This window comes from Diplotaxodon limnothrissa, linkage group LG4 (assembly GCF_057381915.1).
Source record: "Diplotaxodon limnothrissa isolate DT_005_m linkage group LG4, D_limnothrissa_male_GT1.1, whole genome shotgun sequence".
Classification (NCBI taxonomy): domain Eukaryota; kingdom Metazoa; phylum Chordata; class Actinopteri; order Cichliformes; family Cichlidae; genus Diplotaxodon; species Diplotaxodon limnothrissa.
In genome coordinates this window covers 10,321,088-10,340,343 of record NC_140599.1, presented here as the reverse complement: position 1 = coordinate 10,340,343, position 19,256 = coordinate 10,321,088, and the positions used below count along the sequence as shown (strand labels likewise).

The 19,256-nt window shown below is 43.8% G+C and overlaps 1 protein-coding gene across 2 annotated transcripts; it reads left to right on the top strand.

Annotated features, from left to right (window-relative positions):
• The first annotated feature begins 285 nt into the window (after positions 1 to 285).
• Positions 286 to 18,589, top strand: LOC146633303 (trinucleotide repeat-containing gene 6B protein-like). 2 transcript variants are annotated; one of them, XM_085351436.1, is made up of 21 exons: positions 286 to 571; positions 1,875 to 1,962; positions 2,774 to 2,795; positions 3,049 to 3,483; positions 3,765 to 6,557; positions 6,697 to 6,843; positions 7,049 to 7,236; positions 7,367 to 7,429; positions 7,868 to 8,023; positions 9,365 to 9,502; positions 11,736 to 11,927; positions 12,103 to 12,219; positions 12,491 to 12,698; positions 13,088 to 13,240; positions 13,387 to 13,554; positions 13,821 to 13,967; positions 14,867 to 14,959; positions 15,128 to 15,343; positions 15,459 to 15,529; positions 17,418 to 17,557; positions 17,654 to 18,589. In XM_085351436.1, the coding sequence occupies exons 2-21, from the start codon at positions 1,906 to 1,908 to the stop codon at positions 18,225 to 18,227; spliced, it is 6,078 nt and encodes a 2,025-aa protein (XP_085207562.1). In that variant the 5' UTR covers positions 286 to 571; positions 1,875 to 1,905; the 3' UTR covers positions 18,228 to 18,589. The 2 variants fall into 2 exon arrangements, with proteins under 2 accessions (XP_085207562.1, XP_085207561.1); XM_085351435.1 differs by having other exon boundaries at positions 6,691 to 6,843.
• Positions 18,590 to 19,256: the final 667 nt, after the last annotated feature.

Here is a 19,256-nt window from a genome sequence, read left to right as displayed (position 1 = left end):
AAATATTTACATCTGAGCACATTTATTATTTTATCTAAACTAATTAAATGTCAAACATGGAAAAGGGGGGGTGGGGTGGGAGGCGCTTGCTGTGTTGTTGTTTTTTCAGCACATTTGTTTACTTATTTATGCATGACGTCATGTTCCAGAGTTATCATGTTCCAGAGTTAAAGCGCCCTCTGGTGGACAGTTTAGGCGCGAGCTCTGCTCCTCCTCCCCTCTCTGATCAACAACGAGCCTGGTGATATAATACGCTGCCTAAAAACCTCCACACAGAAGCAAAATGGCCGATAGTAAACTAACCGATCACAGACCGTCTGACAGTAATCAAGGGGTTATGCATGTTTTGTTTACAGCTTGAGAGCTACAGTCGCGCAAAAAAGGATACTCGCCTTTCTTCAGTTTTTCTACGATTAACATTTCGCCTTTCGGTGATGTCATTTCTTATTCAATTTAGCCTTGAAAGCCTCGAAGAACTAGCTCGCTAGGGTAGCTACCTTGCTAACCTGCTAGCGGTAGGTTTGCAAGAATTTTTGCACAGAAGCACTTTATGTCCTGCGTGATTCCCGAGGTGAGTACTAAAACACGGACGTTTGGCCTTCACACAACAGAAGTACCGAGTAGAAACGCGAAGTATTTATTCACTCACACGGCGAGCATTCGAGGTTTCTCGGTTTTTGGAATAGGCTCGCTTGTTAGGCGTTGAAAAGCTGGGGAAACGTCACAGGTTCGTCGTGTGTTTTGGCCCTGTCGACCCCTTGCTACGGACTGGTTTTCGGTGTATTCGCTGACATGTTAGTCCTGGGTTTTGCGCCCGCCGTGACGTTACGAATTACAAGAATAAACCGTGTAAAAGGAGGGGGCAGCGTGTGGAAATAATGGGCCTGACGTGCCTCAGCAGTCAACTTCGCTCAGGTTACGATCGCGCGGAGCCACAGAGGCACCTTCCTCTGTGACAGCTCACCGCCGCGAGCCCGGGCTCTCGGGTCAAAGCGCGAGAGCTCACCTGCCTAGCTGCTTTAAAACCCGCTACCATTAGCCAGTTGCTCTCCCGGTGCCCCTTCGTGACTGCAGGTCTGTTCCCTACCGACCGATATTTACATGAGGTGCAGGTTGTTTGCTCCCAGTACTGCGCAGATGTCCGGCTGTGCTTCTCATCATTACCTGTAATGTCAGCGAGCGACATTAAACAGTGAAGGGTCACGGCTGTAACTTGTCGGGTTAGCATGGCTAACAGAATTACTTGGCCTAGTCACATTTACAGCTCTGTAGAAGCTGGGATCCCTTTATGTTTCCCTCTGTGGCCGTTTTTGCTATTTTAATGTCATCTGTTTTGTTGTTAGATGCGAGCTGTGCGTTTGCATATGTCATTTGTTTACTTCTGGCATGGTGAGGAGGTCATAAACAAGTGTCTCCTTCATAACAGTGGACAGGTCGCTATTTCTTTTTCTTTTGTACCCCTTGGGTCATTGCAGCCATTTTACTTCCTACTTTACTGCCTGAAAAAAATCCCAGTTTTTTTTTTTCCCTTTTTTCCCAGAAATGCCGTAGACTATAAAGTCATGTTTGTTTGGCTGCTGCTCTGTTTGTCCACTGGTTGAATTGCAGTTGCTTGCTGGTTAATGAATTATGCAGTGAGAAACAAGACTACCAAGGGCTGTTGTCAAGCTGTCTGCTTCTGGTTAACGTTACAGTTCTTACAACACTGACTGTGTAGGAGTACATTTGGCGGTGATCTCGTGATGGCATGTTATAAATTTCGAGCCAGAATTTATGTGTGTGAAACAATGGTATGCTCTCTTTTTAAGCAACAAGCCAAATTCATTGAGGCTTTAGTTAGATAAATAATTGAACATGTATATTTCTCTTTTCAGACAGGAGAATCAAGAAGGGGAACAGTAGTTCATGGAAGACAAGAAAAAGAAGAAAGAAGATAAAAAGAAAAGGGAAACCTCTCAGAAGGTAAGCTGTGCTCTGTCTAGTTTGCAGAAAGTCTGTTTCTGTATCACTAACTGTTTGTGTTGAACAGGAGTTGATAAAATTTACAGTTTATTTGCCAGATTTTTGAGCCCTAATAACATCATTTGAAATTTTCAGAGCTGAAATTGCTTTAACATGCTGTAACTTGACAAGCTGCCTATCCCACACATTGGTATGACTCTTGAAAGTTTAGCCGAAATGCCCTGTTTAGATAAAAAAGATTTAAAAAAAAAACACACACACACAAAGAAATAAACCCCCTCCCAAAAACCAAGCATGCCAAACGATTGTTTTTCTTCCTTTGTGTCATAGACATTGAATTGGTAAATATTTGCTAGTGAAGCTATTATATCCCATTATATATTTTGTTAATGCTGGTCATAGAAAAATGTTGAGTCGACCAGAAATAAGATTTTGGCTTTAGATTGTGACACTTGAAGCAGATATAAAATTGCAGTTTGCTTTATTGTGCACACATGGCCAGCTTCCTGTATTGTAGAGGACTAAAAAAGGCTGGAAAATAACACTCTAAAATCAAAATCAAAAGTTATTTATTTCAAGGGCCTTTACCTCATAAAAGTTTGAGAGTATTGTGGCAGAATCTCCCATATCTTCCATAAATAAACTTAAGGTACTGAACAAAAATCTGAGCTTCTCAGATGGGTATTTTATATGGAATGTCCCCTGTGGACATAGGTAGTCACATGAATGCAAACCTTTTTTTGCATTAAAAAAAATCTAATTATCTCCTGCTTTACATCTCAGTTTCTTTTCTTTCTTTCTTCTTTTTTAGGTGCCAGAACAAAAAATCAAAGGTATGTGTTTTTCATGTCACTCTTCCTTCCTCCATCACTGAGTATTCCACATGTCAGTTTAATGACTTTGTTTCTTCTTCTTAAATATGCTGTAATGAACTTCAGTATGAGGTAACGACGTAGGGAATTTGTTGGATGTGGTTATGCACATGCATACATATATGTTAGACCCATAGTGAATGTTATTAAACTAATCATAAATTGAGTAACGCACCTACAGAGTGATGGTTTCTCTCATTTGTGTCTCTGCCAGTGCCAGAATCAGCCAAGCCCTCCTGTTCCCAGCCACCTGTCACCCCAGGCTCAGTGTCCCCCAGCCCTGGCCCTGTTGCCCCCTCATCCCCCAGTCCTGGTGCAGCTGGGGGTTCTGCCCAAGTTCCTCCTGGTGGTGGGAACAATGCAAAGCAGCGGACTGCTGTGGCCAACGGACAGCCCTCCACCTCACCCTCTGGAAGTCAGACCACCCAGCAGCAGCGATACATGTCTCGCGAGGTTCCACCAAGATTTCGCTGCCAGCAGGACCACAAAGTGCTACTGAAGAGGGGCCAGCCACCGCTGTCCTCCATGCTGCTGGGTGGAGGTGAGGGGGGCTCTGGAGGGGCTGAAGGAGGCAGCGGCTGGGGGGCCGCCCCACCTCTTCCCTCACAGGGAGCAGATAACCCCAATGCAAACACAGCTGGAGGCACAGGTGGGTTAATGTTTCAGAACATACGATCAAGTTTAATAGGTAGTCCAGTAACCCAGTAGTAGTCTTGTCCTACATTAGAACAGAAACTTTGTTTTAAGGTGAATTTTTACAGATAACGCAATGAAGAGAATCAATCAGTGGCCTTTACAATTAATTTATTCATTATAAAGTTGTTCATGACAGTAGTGATATACGTTCACTGTTCTTATTAGTCAGGTAGTGTTAGCAACATGTAGTAAACTCTGAAAGTTTTGAGTGTTGTTCATGATTTTTTTCCGTAGATTCCAACCTGGGTTCATCCTCCCCTTCACCCCCAAACTCCTCCTCATCCTCATTATGTGTCGCTGCTCCGTCGTCTTCTACTACTACTACTTCAACTTATGCAAATTCCACATGGGGGGCAGGCTCTGGCAGCCAGTCCTCTTCTCAGGGCTGCGGGAAGGTGTTTGTGGATGGGACTGACCTGGAGGACTGGCCTACCATTATAGGGGGGGCCAAAGTGAGTTCCGATGGGGCTGGAGGAGGGGTGCAGGACTGCCCCGGAAACAACAACAGTAGTGCCTCATGGAGTGAGATAAGCATCCAGCAGAAGGGAGGAGCAGGGAACATGGACAATCCTTCCCCCCCTCGTTCTTCTCCTCTATCCTCCACTTCCTCACTAAACGAATGTGTTCAGTCAAGTGGTGGTGGTGGTGGCGGCAGTGGTGTATGGGTCTCTCCCACCTCATCTCAGGTGGATGCGGGGCTAGGATTAGCAGCATTTTACAATTCCAAAGTCTCCCATCTTCTTCCTAGCCCTCAGGAGAGCCCTGTAGGTGGCAGCAGCAGCAGTGTCCCTGGTGCCAATTTCAACCCTGACATGAACCCCTCCGCTTGGCCCGCCCTGGTGCAGAGTGGGACATCAACTTCGGCTGGGGACAGTGCTCCACTACACTCATCCGTTACTTCATCTTCCTCATGTTCCGCCAACACCACCCTCATCACCACTCACACTTTTTCATCTGTGAATCAAACTGATCTTTATCAGCAGCACACTGAAACAGCTGCAGGTGCCAGGAGTGGAGAACAGCAGCAGCAGCACTTAGGAAACCCAGGACAGGAGCTGGGTTCAGGCGGGGCGGCACGAGAAGCAGGACCAAATCAAGAAGGTGGCAGTGAGGGGGATTGTGGGGCTGCTAGTGAAGGAGAAGGGAGCAGTAATCTTTCTGGCTCTACGTCTTCCTCCTCTGCCAGCTCTTCTTGGAGATCCATACCCCCAGTGTCCACTGACCTCAGTGCAGGGGCCTCACAGGCAGATGGGTGGGGTGGAGGAGGGACTGGAGCTCAGGGGCAGGAAGGGAATGTTTGGGGCTCTGGTACCCCAGGTAACAAGACGGGGTGGGGCAGGAGAAATGGTGGTGGTTCAACTACCCCAGTGGTATCTCAGGGACCGTGGGAAGGAAGCAGTTCAGATGCAGAGTGGGGTGAAACTGCAGGAAGTGCAAGTTCAAGTAATTTAGCAATAGCCAGTGGAAGAGGAGAAGAGGGGAGCAGCATCAGCAGTAGTGCAGGCAGCCTTGGTGTTGTTGGCAGCAGTTTGGAGGATTCTTCCTCACCAAAGTTTGCAACTATGACAAAAGCTTGGGACAATCAGAAAGGGATTGATACTGGGGACGGGGCAGTTATGGAATGGGGTGGAGGTGAAGGACCATCCTCTAGTGGAGGAGGATCCATAGCTGGAAGTGGTGGAGGAGGGAGTGGTAGCGAACAGAAACAAGAGCATTCCTCATCTGGGCACCACCACTCCCATCAGACCTCCAATGCTGAAGTGGCCTTACTTAGCTTGCTCAATCGGCCTGACCTGGACCCCAAGGTTCTGTCAAACACGGGCTGGGGGCAGACCCAGATTCGACAGAATGTGGCCTGGGACCTGGACACCTCATCAGGAGTCGGAAACAGAAATGAAAGAAACACATCATCTTCCTCTGCGTTTTCATCAGCAACCATGAACACTACCACTACTCGCAGTCCTAGGTACCCATCTAACACTGGTTCAGTAACTAATGATACATCTGGTGGCAGCCATGAAACCAGCCTGAACTCTACAGTAAGGGATGGCTGGGATGGTGGCGCTGCACAGTCCACCTGTGGTCCTCATATGCCAAGTAGCACTATAAGGAAGCTGGGATCACCAGAAGAAGATCTAGAGGGCAGCCAGGGGAAGGCAGCTGGAGGCTGGGGTGATCTCCCACCTGAAAGCCAGGGCAAAACATGGGGGGCTGAAGAACAACAATGGGGGGATCAAAGAGGAGGTAACTGGAGAGACATAGGAGAACAGGGTAGTGGGTGGAAAGATGGTCCAGAAAATAAAGGAAAAGGGGGGTGGAAAGGAGGTGGAAGAGGGGAGACAAGTGGTTGGGGGGGAGGAGACTGGAGACAGAGAGATTCTACACCTGGAGGTGGGTGGGGAGATGGGAGGAGTAGAGGTGGGAGCAACTCTGATGAGGGATCTTCCTGGGGTGCATCGGATGAAGGAGGGTCTCAGCGAGGAGGATGGGGAGATGGGGGTGGCGTCAAATCCCACCCGGACTGGGGGAGTACAAAGCCCCATACAGCAGCAGCACAGATACCAAACAGCCAAGCGACACCAATGAAAGCCCCAAATCAGCAGCAGCACCAATCACAGGGTCAGCAACCACCAGGAGGTCCCATACAAGGAGGGTGGAACAGCCGGCCAAATGTTGGAGGTGGAGGTCCACCTTCCAAGAATCAGAACCAAAGTTCAGGCTGGACCTCTGGCCCGATTCCCCAAATCTCCGGAGGTGGCAGTAGTGACACCCTAGAACCCAGCGGCTGGGAAGAGCCCTCCCCTCAGTCCATCAGCCGCAAAATGGAAATCGACGATGGCACATCAGCCTGGGGAGACCCAAACCGCTACAACACCAAGAACGTGAACTTGTGGGACAAGAACAGTGCAATTCCAGGCCAGAGCCACAGTCAGCAGGCCCCACCACCATCCATGCAGCAGCAACAACCACCTAGAAGACAACAGGGGATGCAGTCCAGCAGCACAACTCCTGGCAATGGCGCCATGGGTAAGAAAAAGCTTTTATTTCACAGTGTCAGCCTTGTTAACAACCTTATGGACATTTGCTATTAAAATCATAAACGATTAAGCTTCTTTTACGTAGTACTTTCTTCTAAACAACAATGTCTAATTTTATCAAGGTGCAGGCATGTGGGGAGGAGGTGTACAAACTGTGGATAATGGTACGGCAGCTTGGGGTCAGGCTTCAGATGCAACATCAGGTTGGGTTGATCCAGATGAACCTGGTAAAGCTTCTGGCTGGGGGAATCCTTCACCCAACCCTGGTAAACCTGGTAAGGATTTAAAACAAAAAAAAAAACAACAAAAAAAACCCCAGCATTTTGTTTTTCATGTGTTGATGATGCCTCAACCACATATCAGACATTTAGCAACATTGCACTTCTTAGTATGACTAGGCTTCATGAATGTTAACTCCACAATCCCCAAATAGAGAAACAGCTGACTTTATCATAACCATCTGTTTTGTTTTCACTGCAGGTGCCAAGTCTATTGAAAACTGGATTGGAAAAGGAGACTCTATTTCAGCTTCCCGTCATCCAAGCTGGGATGAGGAAGAAGATGGTGGTGGCGGAGCCTGGAACAGCACAGGCTCACAGGGAAGCAGTTCTTCCTTCAACTCTGGAGGCTGGGGTCAGACACATGGGGGGAAAAGAGGAAACATGAAGGTGGGGAAGAAAGATTCAAGGACACACAAACGGCTATAAACTACAAATTGAAGTTCATTGTACTGCAACAAAACACTTTGATTTTTGTTTAGCACTTAAAGGGTAATGTTTGGATTTTTTTTCCTTAAAGGCCGGAGGAGGGGACAGTTGGATGAACCCAGTGTCACGCCAGTTTTCAAATATGGGCATTCTGGTAAGATACGAATAAGATAATTATTTAAGAAAAAACATTTTTTTAGCTCTCCTCTCACAGTCTAAAGACATGCAATTAGTGGAGTTCAGTTAATTGGTAATTCTAAATTGCCCATAGGTGTGAATGTGATTGCGAATGGTTGTCTGTGTGTTAGTCCTGCGACAGACTGGTGACCTGTCCAGGGTGTAACTCGCCTCTTGCCCTAAGACAGCTGGGACAGGCTCCACCCACCCTGACTCTGAATTAGATAAGGGAAGAGAGTGGATGGATTTATAGCTTTCATGTATTTAGTGCCATTGCTGCTGTATGATTTGATATGATTTTGTTTCCCCCTCTATCACTAATGTTGTTATAATGGTTACATTATCAGTGAGGGTGCTATCACTGTACTACTAAAGAGTGAGGTCATTTTCTTTTCTTTTTTCTACCTCTCTCTAGGATGATCCAGGTGTCGACAAAAAAATGGAAGGAGACAAGAGAGGAATAACTGACTATAATGGAGAAATGCGGAGGGGAGGAAGAGGTGGAGGTGGTTACCGCATGCCTAGTTCCAAAGATATGGGCCCTGTTGACATGGGGCCCTATGGTGAAAAGGTGTGTTGGGAGTGTTAAGTAGTCTTTAATTATTATAAGAACAAAGGTAGCTGTCAGTTTGAATAATTTGAACTTTAGTACTCACAGTATCGACTGAGTGTTATAAAATATTACCACAAATAAAGTAAGGGTTTTAATGACCAATTAACCCTTTAGAGCCGATCGGAGCGGGCACGCTCTGTTTTGCGTAACTATTTTTAAATCCCGGTAGCACTGCAACCACGTAAGCTAGCGCAAAAATTTTTTTTGCATATGAAACCGGAGGAGTTGTACTTACATCTCATGCCATCAGCTTGTCCTAGGTCACGGTTTCCTTCCACATAAAGCTTTGCAAAAACTGCATAAAAAGCACTTGCAGGAACAAAAACATAATATTCCAGAAACACGCTTTGCCGATCCGATCAGCTGTTCATAACACTTCCTACGTTGGAATAGACGTCAGCGCGAACTTTTGCATTTCCGCCATTACCTGCCCGAAACCGGAAGTGACGTCATTTTCGCGGAAATGTAGTCTTTTTTTACCATCAGGGCCTCAGGGCCTATACTGGTCTTTTTAAAAGTTATCTTTGACTTTATGACTTTCTGTGTCGTTTCTGGGATGCTTAGGACTCATATTGCACTGCTGGAAATAGTTTATTTTGATGCATATGCTGCTTTTTTGCAAATTTGCAGTATAATATTTATTTTCGTTTTTCCTGCATAAATTGGTGTATTTCAAAAATAAAACTATGAAGACACTTAAAATAAATTTCCTGTGGTGGGAAACTATTTTGTGCAACTTTTTTGTATTTACAGTTTTGAGGGATAAGCCTCTTAAATTTCTCTAACTACAAATATATGTTAAAAAAGCAAAAACGATTTTCAATTTTTTTGTAGTTTATTGCACTTTTTTGCAATTTATGTAATTACTATGCACTTAATGAATACATATTATTAAAATCTGGGCTATAATGGTTGTATTGATGTATATCAACTTGAAATGCTCCCAAAAATGGCTCCACAGCATGTAAAAATATAATATAAGCTCTGGCGGACTTGGTTCTATGGTAGGTCTTAAAGGGTTAAGGAAGCTGGGAAGTTTTTAGATGTAAAGTGGCACTTCTACACTTTGGCAAGCTTTATCAGTGCTATGTAGATTTAATCAATTATGGCAGGTAGAACCATGGAGCTGAAATTGAAGAGAAATGCTCCTTTCCTTTTAAAGATAGGATGATATGAATTGTGGATGCTTCGTTTTCTCTTGCTGTGCTCAGGGACTGCACAGAATGTTACCAAGGGCCTCCACTGGCCACACTTCGAGAGCCCTGGCTTTAGTTGTAAATTGTTTCTATTCTGTTCCAGATGGGTGGCCACGGAGTGTTTGTCAGTGGTGGTGGAGGGATGTCTCAGCCTCGAGGGATGCACCAGCCTGGCATGCATTCGATGAACCCCTCCCAGGGGTTACGTGCACAAGTGCCTCATCCGTTCCTGTCTGCTCAGGTTTGTTTCCTGTTGTTATTAATTATGATGAAGCTGTTTGTACAAGGTTTGGTTTGGTTTTTTTGGTATATTGGATATCTTATACAAATGCAGAGCAATGGGTCATCAAGGTCAGCTAACCTCACACATCTGGTGGTCTCACAAGTTTTTTGAGAAGAGTTTATACATAATTATTAAATATATATAATAACATAGTCCATTAAACTTTGTGCCAATTTTATGAAGGTAACTGAAACCTGTACGTGACATTAAGTAAAGAAAACAATTGATTTTCACTATACATGACATAAACAAATTATAGCATTACAGTTGGTTAGTTAATATTAAATTATATATAATATAATTATATTATTTTTAACAACTAATTAAACTTTAGCTTAGTTATTTTACTGACTACTCCCACCACTTATTAAAGTAATTATAATGGCGTCGCCATTAGGGCTGGGCCATATTATACCGTTCACGGTAATACCGGTATGCAACGATAGGAAAATGAAATATCGCGATAGAATGGGAGTAAAACGCGCATGCGCAGTGCCTTTGTTTTCATACGCACATGGCCGATTGTTGAGTGAAACAGATGAACCAGAATTGGTTTGTACAAATGGTGCAACTTCAGTGATGTGGAACTGGTTTGGTGTTTGTCCGTCAGATACACAACAAAGCACATTTTTTTGCAGAACATGCAAGCGGCCGTTGTTATTGTCATATTTGTCGGACTAAGATGCTCTTAAATCTGGGAGTAATCTGGGTCCTAAACTCCGTAATTCTTCAGGTCAAACAACACTGCAGCATCACTTAGAGTTAAAAACTGTCTAAATTCTTTCATCTTTAATAAAACGATCAGCATTGCTGCTTTACCAGGTGTAACTATAAAGTTTAACTTCCAGGCATCCATGAAAACAAAAGTTATTACATTTAACGGAGTTAGAAGTTAGCAGGAAGCTAGCGGAAGTTAGCTCGCTAGTTTCGCTAGTTACCTAAGCATGATATAGCATGTTCTGACGGAGAGATTTCTGAAAAAAATCAAACGTACAGCTCTGCTATCACTTCCAACATAAATGAAGACAGGAAACTAAACAGCAGTGACGTTTGTAGGGTTACTGAAGTTGGGCTAGCTGGTATATAATGATGTGCTACGTGATCGCTAGCGACACAGCTATGTTAGCATAACATAAACAGTGAAGCTGGAGGACGAACACTAACACTTTTCCACTTATAAAAGTTAACGTGAAGGTTCTTCATGGTTAGAGACAAATGCAATCGCATGGCAGGATACTGTAAACGGACCAAACTTCAGTCAGGAGAACAACTGAGATAATCCATCCACAATACGAGGTTAGTCATTAATATACTGCAACAACATGGGAATAGAGCAGCTGCCAGAGAATTCAACATTAATGAATCAATGGTACAGAAGTGGAGGAAGCAAGAAGAATGAGTTTAATAAAGTTTGATTTATCTGACTGCTTTGTTTCGCTTAATGTGCCTTATAATCCCGTGCACCTTATGGTCCGAAAAATACGTACTGCACACTGCAGTTTAATGTTGCAAAGCACCTCTTTTTAACTTCAGTGGATATTATACATGGTTATGCTCAGGATATGTCAGCCCATTTCTACTGGAAATGCCTTTTGGTTAAACTTTCAGCAAGGAATTTGCATTTGCACTGTTACATTTTTATAAAGCTTTAATGTACATAAAAACCAGCTTCTTGTTTAAGTGAAAATAAATGGAAGGTTGTCTTTTTGCGCTAGTAATGTTGTGGAGTTGTATTTTGTCTCGCATCAATTATATCGTCGGTTATATCGTTATCGCAAATTTTCAAATATATATCGTGATAAATATTTTTGGCCATATCGCCCTGCTCTAGTCGCCAACTAATATTTAGTCATATTCTGCAATCACAGACTATAAAAATTTCAGTTTTATCGAACTAGAAGCTGCCTGCCTACAGCGTGCAGAGTCACTGCAGTATGCACTAGCACATGTGATACAGGCACATAATCTGCCTCATGTAAATGTGACACCAATTTGAAATGTTTTTAAACTGAATATCAGTTTTTGACAGGGCTTTCATACATTTCTTGCGTTTGGTTTCGATGCTCCAGCTTATCCTGCACTGCTGGAAACCTGACAGGGCTTATTGATAGAGTGTCCCTGTTTCTCATAACGTGCTTTGCCTGGAGTGTCTTTCAGCACCCATATACTTGTGAATTCTTGTGGCTTGCAGGTGCCGGGTCCTATGCTGAAGCAGATGCCCTCTCCTGGTGGAAGTGTGGGTGGTGTAGTTGGAGGAGTAGGAGGTGTCGGTGGTGTTGGAAGTGTCGGAGGGGTTGGCGGAGGCGTGTTCCCTCCCCAGATTTCCCCACAGCAGCTAGCAATGCTCAGCAACATTTACCCCCCAATGCAGCAGTTCCATCTGGTAAGTGCCTGAATGATACGTCATCGATTGATTGTCAGTAGTTTTTCTTATTAGTTTATAGTGGAAAACATTGATGTCGAAGCAGAAGATGTAGACTAAATAATGTCACTTTGTAATGGATTAAAATGTTTGTGAAAACAGCTGTGTTTTGTTTTGTTTGTCCGCCAACACACAGGCTTGTCAGTTCCTGCTACAACAGCAGCAGCAGCAACAGCAGCAGCAGCAGTTTCTGCAGAACCAGAGGAAGTTCCCTCAGCCTCAGCCTCTCAGGCAGCAGCCAGACCCACAGCAGGTGAGCGTGCATGCCAATAAAATGCCATCAGAGCAGTAACAACACTATAAATAGTACTCTGTAAAATGTGGTCAGAAATACTCAGAAGTTCTGTTAGGCTAATTAGCTGAGGTGTAGTTCAGAACCATCACTTTATTTTTAACCTTTGGTGACAGATGTGACACTAGTGTTTGCTTCAGTCACGTCAGACTAGAATATGTGAAACTATGTAATATAAATATAGATTAGTGGTGACTATTCAACTGTACTTTTTTAAATTTCATCTTGTCAGCTGGCGAGGATTATGGCTATTCTGCAGCAACAGAGACAGCATCAGCAGGGTGGAGTTGGAGGAGCAGCACCAGGAGGGAGTTCCAAACTGTCCCCCTCTCACCTGGGAGGAGGCCTATCCAAACAGGCCATGGTAGACCCTGTTCCACATCCTGGAATTGGGGGAACCTTATCAGACCTTCACACCAAAACACCAGGGATGTACTCTGGTGAGTGCTTGTGGTTAGGTGTAAATTCAGCTCCCCGGATTTGCATAATATTCAGTTTTATTTAATTTTTTTATAGCACCAAATATCACAACAGTCACCTAAAGGCGCTTTATATTGTAAGGTGAAGACCCTACAATAATAGACAGAAAATCCCAACAATTGCCTTGGAAAGGCAAATCCATCTGCTGTGACCAGTAGTGGGTGAGGAGAGGGAGACGGGATAAAAGGCACACTGTGGAAGAGAGCCAGAGATTAATAATAACAATGGTTAAATGCAGAGTGGTGTGTAAATATTGAGTGAAGAAGAAATGCTGAAAGCTCAAGGCTCTGACTATCAAAATATTATGTGCGCATTAAAGCTGACACTTTTTTTTTTTCCATCTTGCCAGGGCTTACTCCTGGAAGTAACCTGTCAGGACTGGAGCTCGGTCCCATGATGGGAGGGATGAAGGATCTAGGAGGACAGCAGTCCCGCTTTAAATGGATGATGGAGGGACACTCGCCAGCTCCCTCTCCCCCCGACTCAACCATTCACAAGAACGGTAGGTAAACAGATGGTCAGCAACTGGTCTGGTAATCATCTTTGTTCACAGTGTATCTGAATGAGCCACTGTGAACCAAAATGTTGCGAAACATATTCATGTCAGTCTGTCTGACCTCCTTTCTCTGTCATGTCCCATTTTTAAAGGCCCTTTACCCAGTGCTGTAAAGGTTAGAGGAGGGTCTCCTTACTCCCAGTATGAAATGCTGGGAAGTGATGGTTTGGGGATTCCCCCTCAGGGCTCTGCAGACAGCTGGCACCGGACCCCTGGTAGTAAAATGGGGAACAAATCTGCCACATCAAGCTGGCCTCCAGGTGAGTGGTTTTTTTTCTGTTTTTTTTTTTTTGTTTTTTTTTTGTCTGCTACTTACCAAAACAGCTGTTTTTCATCTTAATAACTAAAATAAATAATTTGCTTCTAATGCTGGGGACATCCAGTATGTGTAGTACTTAAGTTGAAGACTTGGAGCCAGCATAGTTAACAAACCCTGCAGGCACACGGTTATTAAGTTGGACTGTTTTGCACGGCATATTTGTTAATCGGGGTTTTGTTTTTTGTTGTATTTCCTCCGTAATTACAGAATTCCAGCCCGGTGTGCCCTGGAAGGGCATACAGAACAGTGGAGACCCAGAGTCTGATCCCTATATGACCCCTGGTAGTGTCCTTGGCTCCCCAGGATCCCCAAGCCTCAACGACTCTGACCACCAGTTACTGCGAGACAACATAGGTATTTGAAGTTTTGACGAGCATAGGTGTTGGTTTTGACTCTGGTATTATGATTTGTATTACAAGAACTCTGCTTCTGTCCCAAATAAAGCCCAGAATAGATTACAGGGACTCACTGTGCTAATGATTAGTCATTTTGAGAATGAACATGAATCTGAAATTCTGCCGTCTAATCTGCTATATCACTAAAGGTGCAGTTGTTAATAGACTGCATTACAATCTAAGTTCCCCTTTGAAGGCTGCAGCTCATCCCTACGAGGATTAAGGCTAAGTACTAAATCTTTTCACCACTTACTGTTATAGCTGTCAGCTGGTGATTATTTTATATGGCAGGCATTTCTTTTGTGTTAGTTCTTACTACAGAGCTGTTAGTTTGGCTCTCTTTCACAGATTTCTACCAACTAAAAACAAAAAATCCCAGAAAACAGGGACTCGGATCTGAAAATGACATTTTTATTTTGTCTGTTTCTCTTGTAGCCTACAGTTGTCTGCTATGCCAAGCTCAGGACCGGATAAAGCAATTTTAAGCATATTGCTGCTTTTTCTTAATCAGTATAAGTTATAGTGGCTGCATCCCCTAAGGTTCCTAGTTCTGCATTTGTCATATACAACAAAAAAAGCTGCACTAGTGCTTTAAACAGTGTCTCACCCTGTATAGTATAAAATAGGAAAAACTACTAATAGTAGAAGAGATGAGAGGAAAAAAATGGAGAAAATAAGCAAATAAAAATTCTCTCACACAAAGGTGGTAATTTGAGGTGGTAGACTATGCTTTAAATATAAAATGAAAGACAATGATTTGGCAATGACAAAGTCACAGCATTCAGGGTGGCGATGGCCTTTGTGTATAAACTTTTCAGAAGTGTAGTGGTGTTTAGATAATATTGTAATGTTTTGTAGGGCCAAATCCTTCTCTCAACACCTCGCTGCCTTCACCTGGTGCCTGGCCCTACAGTGCCTCAGACAGCCCCCTCAGCAATGCACACAGCACAGGTGGGTTTTTGATTGGTGGATATTGTTAAACTGTATTTACATTTTGACTTATTAGCTTCATTATATTGTTTCTGTCATGTGTTAGCACTGTGTTTTACAAGTTAAGAGTTCTTTTTTTTTTTTTTTTTTTTTAATGCCTCTTTCTTCCACTCACCTTTTCCTTCTTAGGAAAGTACTCTGATTACAAGCCCAGCTGGCCTCCAGAGCCCATTGGACAGAACAAGTTGTGGAAGACCAGTCGCAACAGCTCCCAGCTGCCACGCCCCCCTCCTGGCCTAACCAATCAGAAGCAAGCCTCACCCTCGCCATGGGGTACTGGTGGCCCTCGGTTAGCCCGGAGCTGGGGAGGGGGTGGGATTAATCAAGAGTCAAGATTTGGGCAAGGTACCTCTACAGGGACCTTACTTCATAGTTTACAGCTTAACTGTTTATGATGTAGAGGATGAAGTCAGTGTAAATAAAGAAATCTTACATTTGTCATTTTATCCCTAATTTATAGGCTCAGCTTGGAGTGATGGTGCAGCCTCCAGAGGCAGCTGTTGGTTGCTGTTGAGCAACCTGACCCCTCAGGTAAGGAGGAGGAGAAGCAAACACTGAGAAACGACTAAACAAGGCAGTTATTGCCATCTTCAGAAACTGAACTTGTGCGAAAGGGTGATGTAAAATCGTAACAGGACCGTGTTGTATGAGCAGTGTGTCTCACACTTCATGCATTTGTTTGATCAAGCCCCCCGATCAAGCTACAGCTGGAAAACCTTAAAAATCAGTGAAGCAGTCACATGGAAAATTTATTATGATGATTCAGTAATAATCACACTCTAATATAAAAAAATTTGTGTAATTTATATATTTGTGGTTTTTATTACATATTCCAAAAGGAGAGTAACTGTGCCATTACTTTGTTCGCCCCTTATTCTTCTTCTGGCTTTGCAATAAAGGCGTTAACAGGCAGAGAGCTGCTGCTGCTGCTGCTGCTGCTGGTGGTCAGACCAGGACGAGCTTTCCCTGCCATCAGTAGCAGAACTATATCATCCGGTTTAATAAAATGAATGTGATCTTTGCACAACCTTTAAAGGTGCACAGTGAAGCAGACAACAAAGAAGAGAAACGAGTGCAACAGTAAGTGGCACAACAAAGGGTCCTGTTAATTTGAGACTTGTTTTGAGAGTTGATGAAGGAATAGGTTGTTTAAAAAAAAACAACAAAAAAAACGAAGTGTATAGACTTGTTTGGTAAGAAAAGAAACCTGGAAGCTATACAGTACTATACCCAAAGCCAGTGTAGCTACTTTCAGCTCTTCCCTTATTTAAAAGCAGGTGTCTGTTTGATTTGGCAAGGGTTGTTGTTTTTTTTTTTTTGTTTTTTTTTTTTTTTAAAAACACTGAATAACACTCTTGACAATGATCCCAGTGGGATTTGTCTCCTGGGTTCAAACCAGGGATCTTTGTCTCATTAGGCAGGTATCTAAACCATAGCTGTTTACATATGCAACATGAAAATGTGCACAATTGACTTTGTGTAGTATAAAATAGTCATGAGGAATAATGTACGCTATGATAAAATTATAGATGCGATTCAAATTATTTAAAGTGTTTTTTGTTTTTACCTCGAATGGTTCATTGAAGGCCTCAGTTTTAAAAATCGATTTTCTTAAGTACTTCATGTGTTCACGGGTTAAACCTCTTTGACACAACAGAATTGATCATGGCCATAAATACTTAGACCATATTAACAGCTACATGTACAGATCGGTCAGGGTTTAGGCACTTTAAACTGCTTTTCTCATTCATTTGCATTCCCCTTCACTCTGTCCTATGCAAATTACACGGACCCATGAATGACCCAGCTGTAATTTGATTGCCAAGTTGGATGAGCCATTTAAGCAATTAGAGCTTGTATAAATGACACTTCCACGACTTCCTCTGTGAAAATCATAGAAATTAAAGTGTTTTCCAGAGTAAGACCAAGTTTGTTCTTGTTAGAATCTCCCGTGCAGGCTTGCACAACTTGAAGATCTTACTGTAAATGTAACTTTATTACATGTCATAAAGCCACACCTTACCACTCACATTATTTATTAGTGCACAGTTTTTCATGTACATAATCATTGTTGTGTGGCCTCCTTACCTGACCTTTCTCTGGCCCGATAAGTGATCACTCAAGATAGTGGATAATTGCCCTATGAACGTTACATCACACATCCACGCGTTCTGCTGAGGACATTGGTCGATGTAATATAACTCCTCGCTCCTTACTTTTACCTCTACCATTGCAACAAAGTGACTATCAGTAATCTTTTCTAATCAAAAGTCTTGCGTTATGTTTGGGTTCCTCAGAAATCAAGAGTCTCTTCACAGTAACAGATTTTTCACCAAAATTGGTCCTTCTAAATATGACAAACACCCTCCAGAGTCTAATCCTATACGGTATCTATACAATTATTCCCTCTTCCCTGTAGATTGATGGCTCCACGCTGAGGACTATCTGTATGCAGCATGGCCCCCTGCTGACCTTCCACCTTGGCCTGACCCAGGGCAGTGCTCTGATTCGTTACAGCACCCGGCAGGAAGCAGCCAAGGCCCAGGGTGCACTGCACATGTAAGTTTACCTATACCCTCACTGCTCCGCGTGAAGCAAACGGTAATTCTGCACATACTGACCTGAAGAACCTTGTCTTATAATTTTCTTAAACAGGTGTGTCCTGGGCAACACCACGATCCTGGCGGAGTTTGTGAGCGAAGAAGAGGTTGCTCGCTATGTTGCACATTCCCAGGCCGGAGGGGCAGAGGGAGCCAGCTCAGGAGGGGCAGCGACCGGTGGGGCACAGGGTTCATCCGGAACAGGCACAACTGTGGTGGCCAGCAGTGGAGGAAGTTCTCCGGGGAGCGAGCGGGCAGCTGTGGGGGCAACTTCAGGTGGAAACGGAAATGGCAGTGGAGGAGAGAGTGGAGCAGCAGTTCTAGCTGGAGTTAGGTCCTCTGGCTCTGGCTGGCAGAGTCTTGATGGTACAGGTAGTTCTTCAGAGAGCTCCTCAGCCCAAGGACCCGGGCTGGGGATATTTTCCCAGTGGAGCACCAACGGGGCTGGGGAGGGAGGAGGCGTCGGGGGAGTAGAGTCTGGGAGGTCTGGGCTTTGGGGAGGCATGACTGCAGGATACCCCAGCAGCAGCCTGTGGGGGGCACCGCAGATGGAGGAAAGGCACCAAATGGACAGCCCTGCTGGATTGTTGCCTGGCGACCTACTGGGGGGAGGAACCGATTCCATCTGAGGATTCCCCCCCGCTTCCATTTGTACGTGTAGGTTTGGACACACTGATACAGCATACACTGGGATTCATATGTACTTACTATGGCACACGCGCGCACACACACATATACACATACACACACACGCATTACATATAAATGTACTACACATATACACACGTGTGCATACGTATACGTAGTATGCAAATTTATGTGCACACACAAAGCAGAAATGTGAGACATGCTTACACACATTCTCGTGGCCAGACTTAAGCTATTATATAAAACAAATGCAGGGACTGTTAGATGTGTATACAGCCTTTTTTCCACAGATGAAGATTTCAACTGCTTAGACTTGAATCCTGAAAAAAAAAAAAAAAAAGAATGAAAAGTCAGTTGGTCTGAAAGACTTGACTGGATTGCAATGTGCTTAGTAAATAGGTGACTTTTCAGCAGATTTACATACACATGCACACACCAAATACAGAGAAGCCTTCAGACAGATAGGCACTGTAAACAGCATTACTTTCATCGTAAAAGAGAACTTAAAACTACTACATGATGTGAGGTTTAAAGTGCAGTTTGTATTCACATCCCCTTAAAGATGGAGATCGAATCCAAACCCATGCAAACAGCTCTGATTGACAGCAGAACTGTATCTTACTGTGTATGTTAAGTTTGTTTTCTGTTTTGTTTTTGTTTGTATGGTTTTAATTTTTAAACAGTGAAAATACTGAAATGTCATTGTTCTGTTTTCAAAATGCTGACCTCCTACTGTTGTATCTCACGCACCCTTTTTTCTGTTATTCTCTCTTGAACATGGTTGTTACTGTTGCAGTGATAAATGTTAAATTGCAGGCAGTTTGAGGCTATGATGCATTTCTCCATGTGTTGATACTGTGTGCACGCGTAGTGTCGTACACACTGAGCGTGAGTGAGACTGAGACCAAGTAAGTGGATTAAACCACCGCAGTTGTCATGTGTGAGTGCGCGTGTGCGTGAATGTGAGGATGATGTGTGTGCATGTTAATGCCTGTCATAATGTGGGCAAG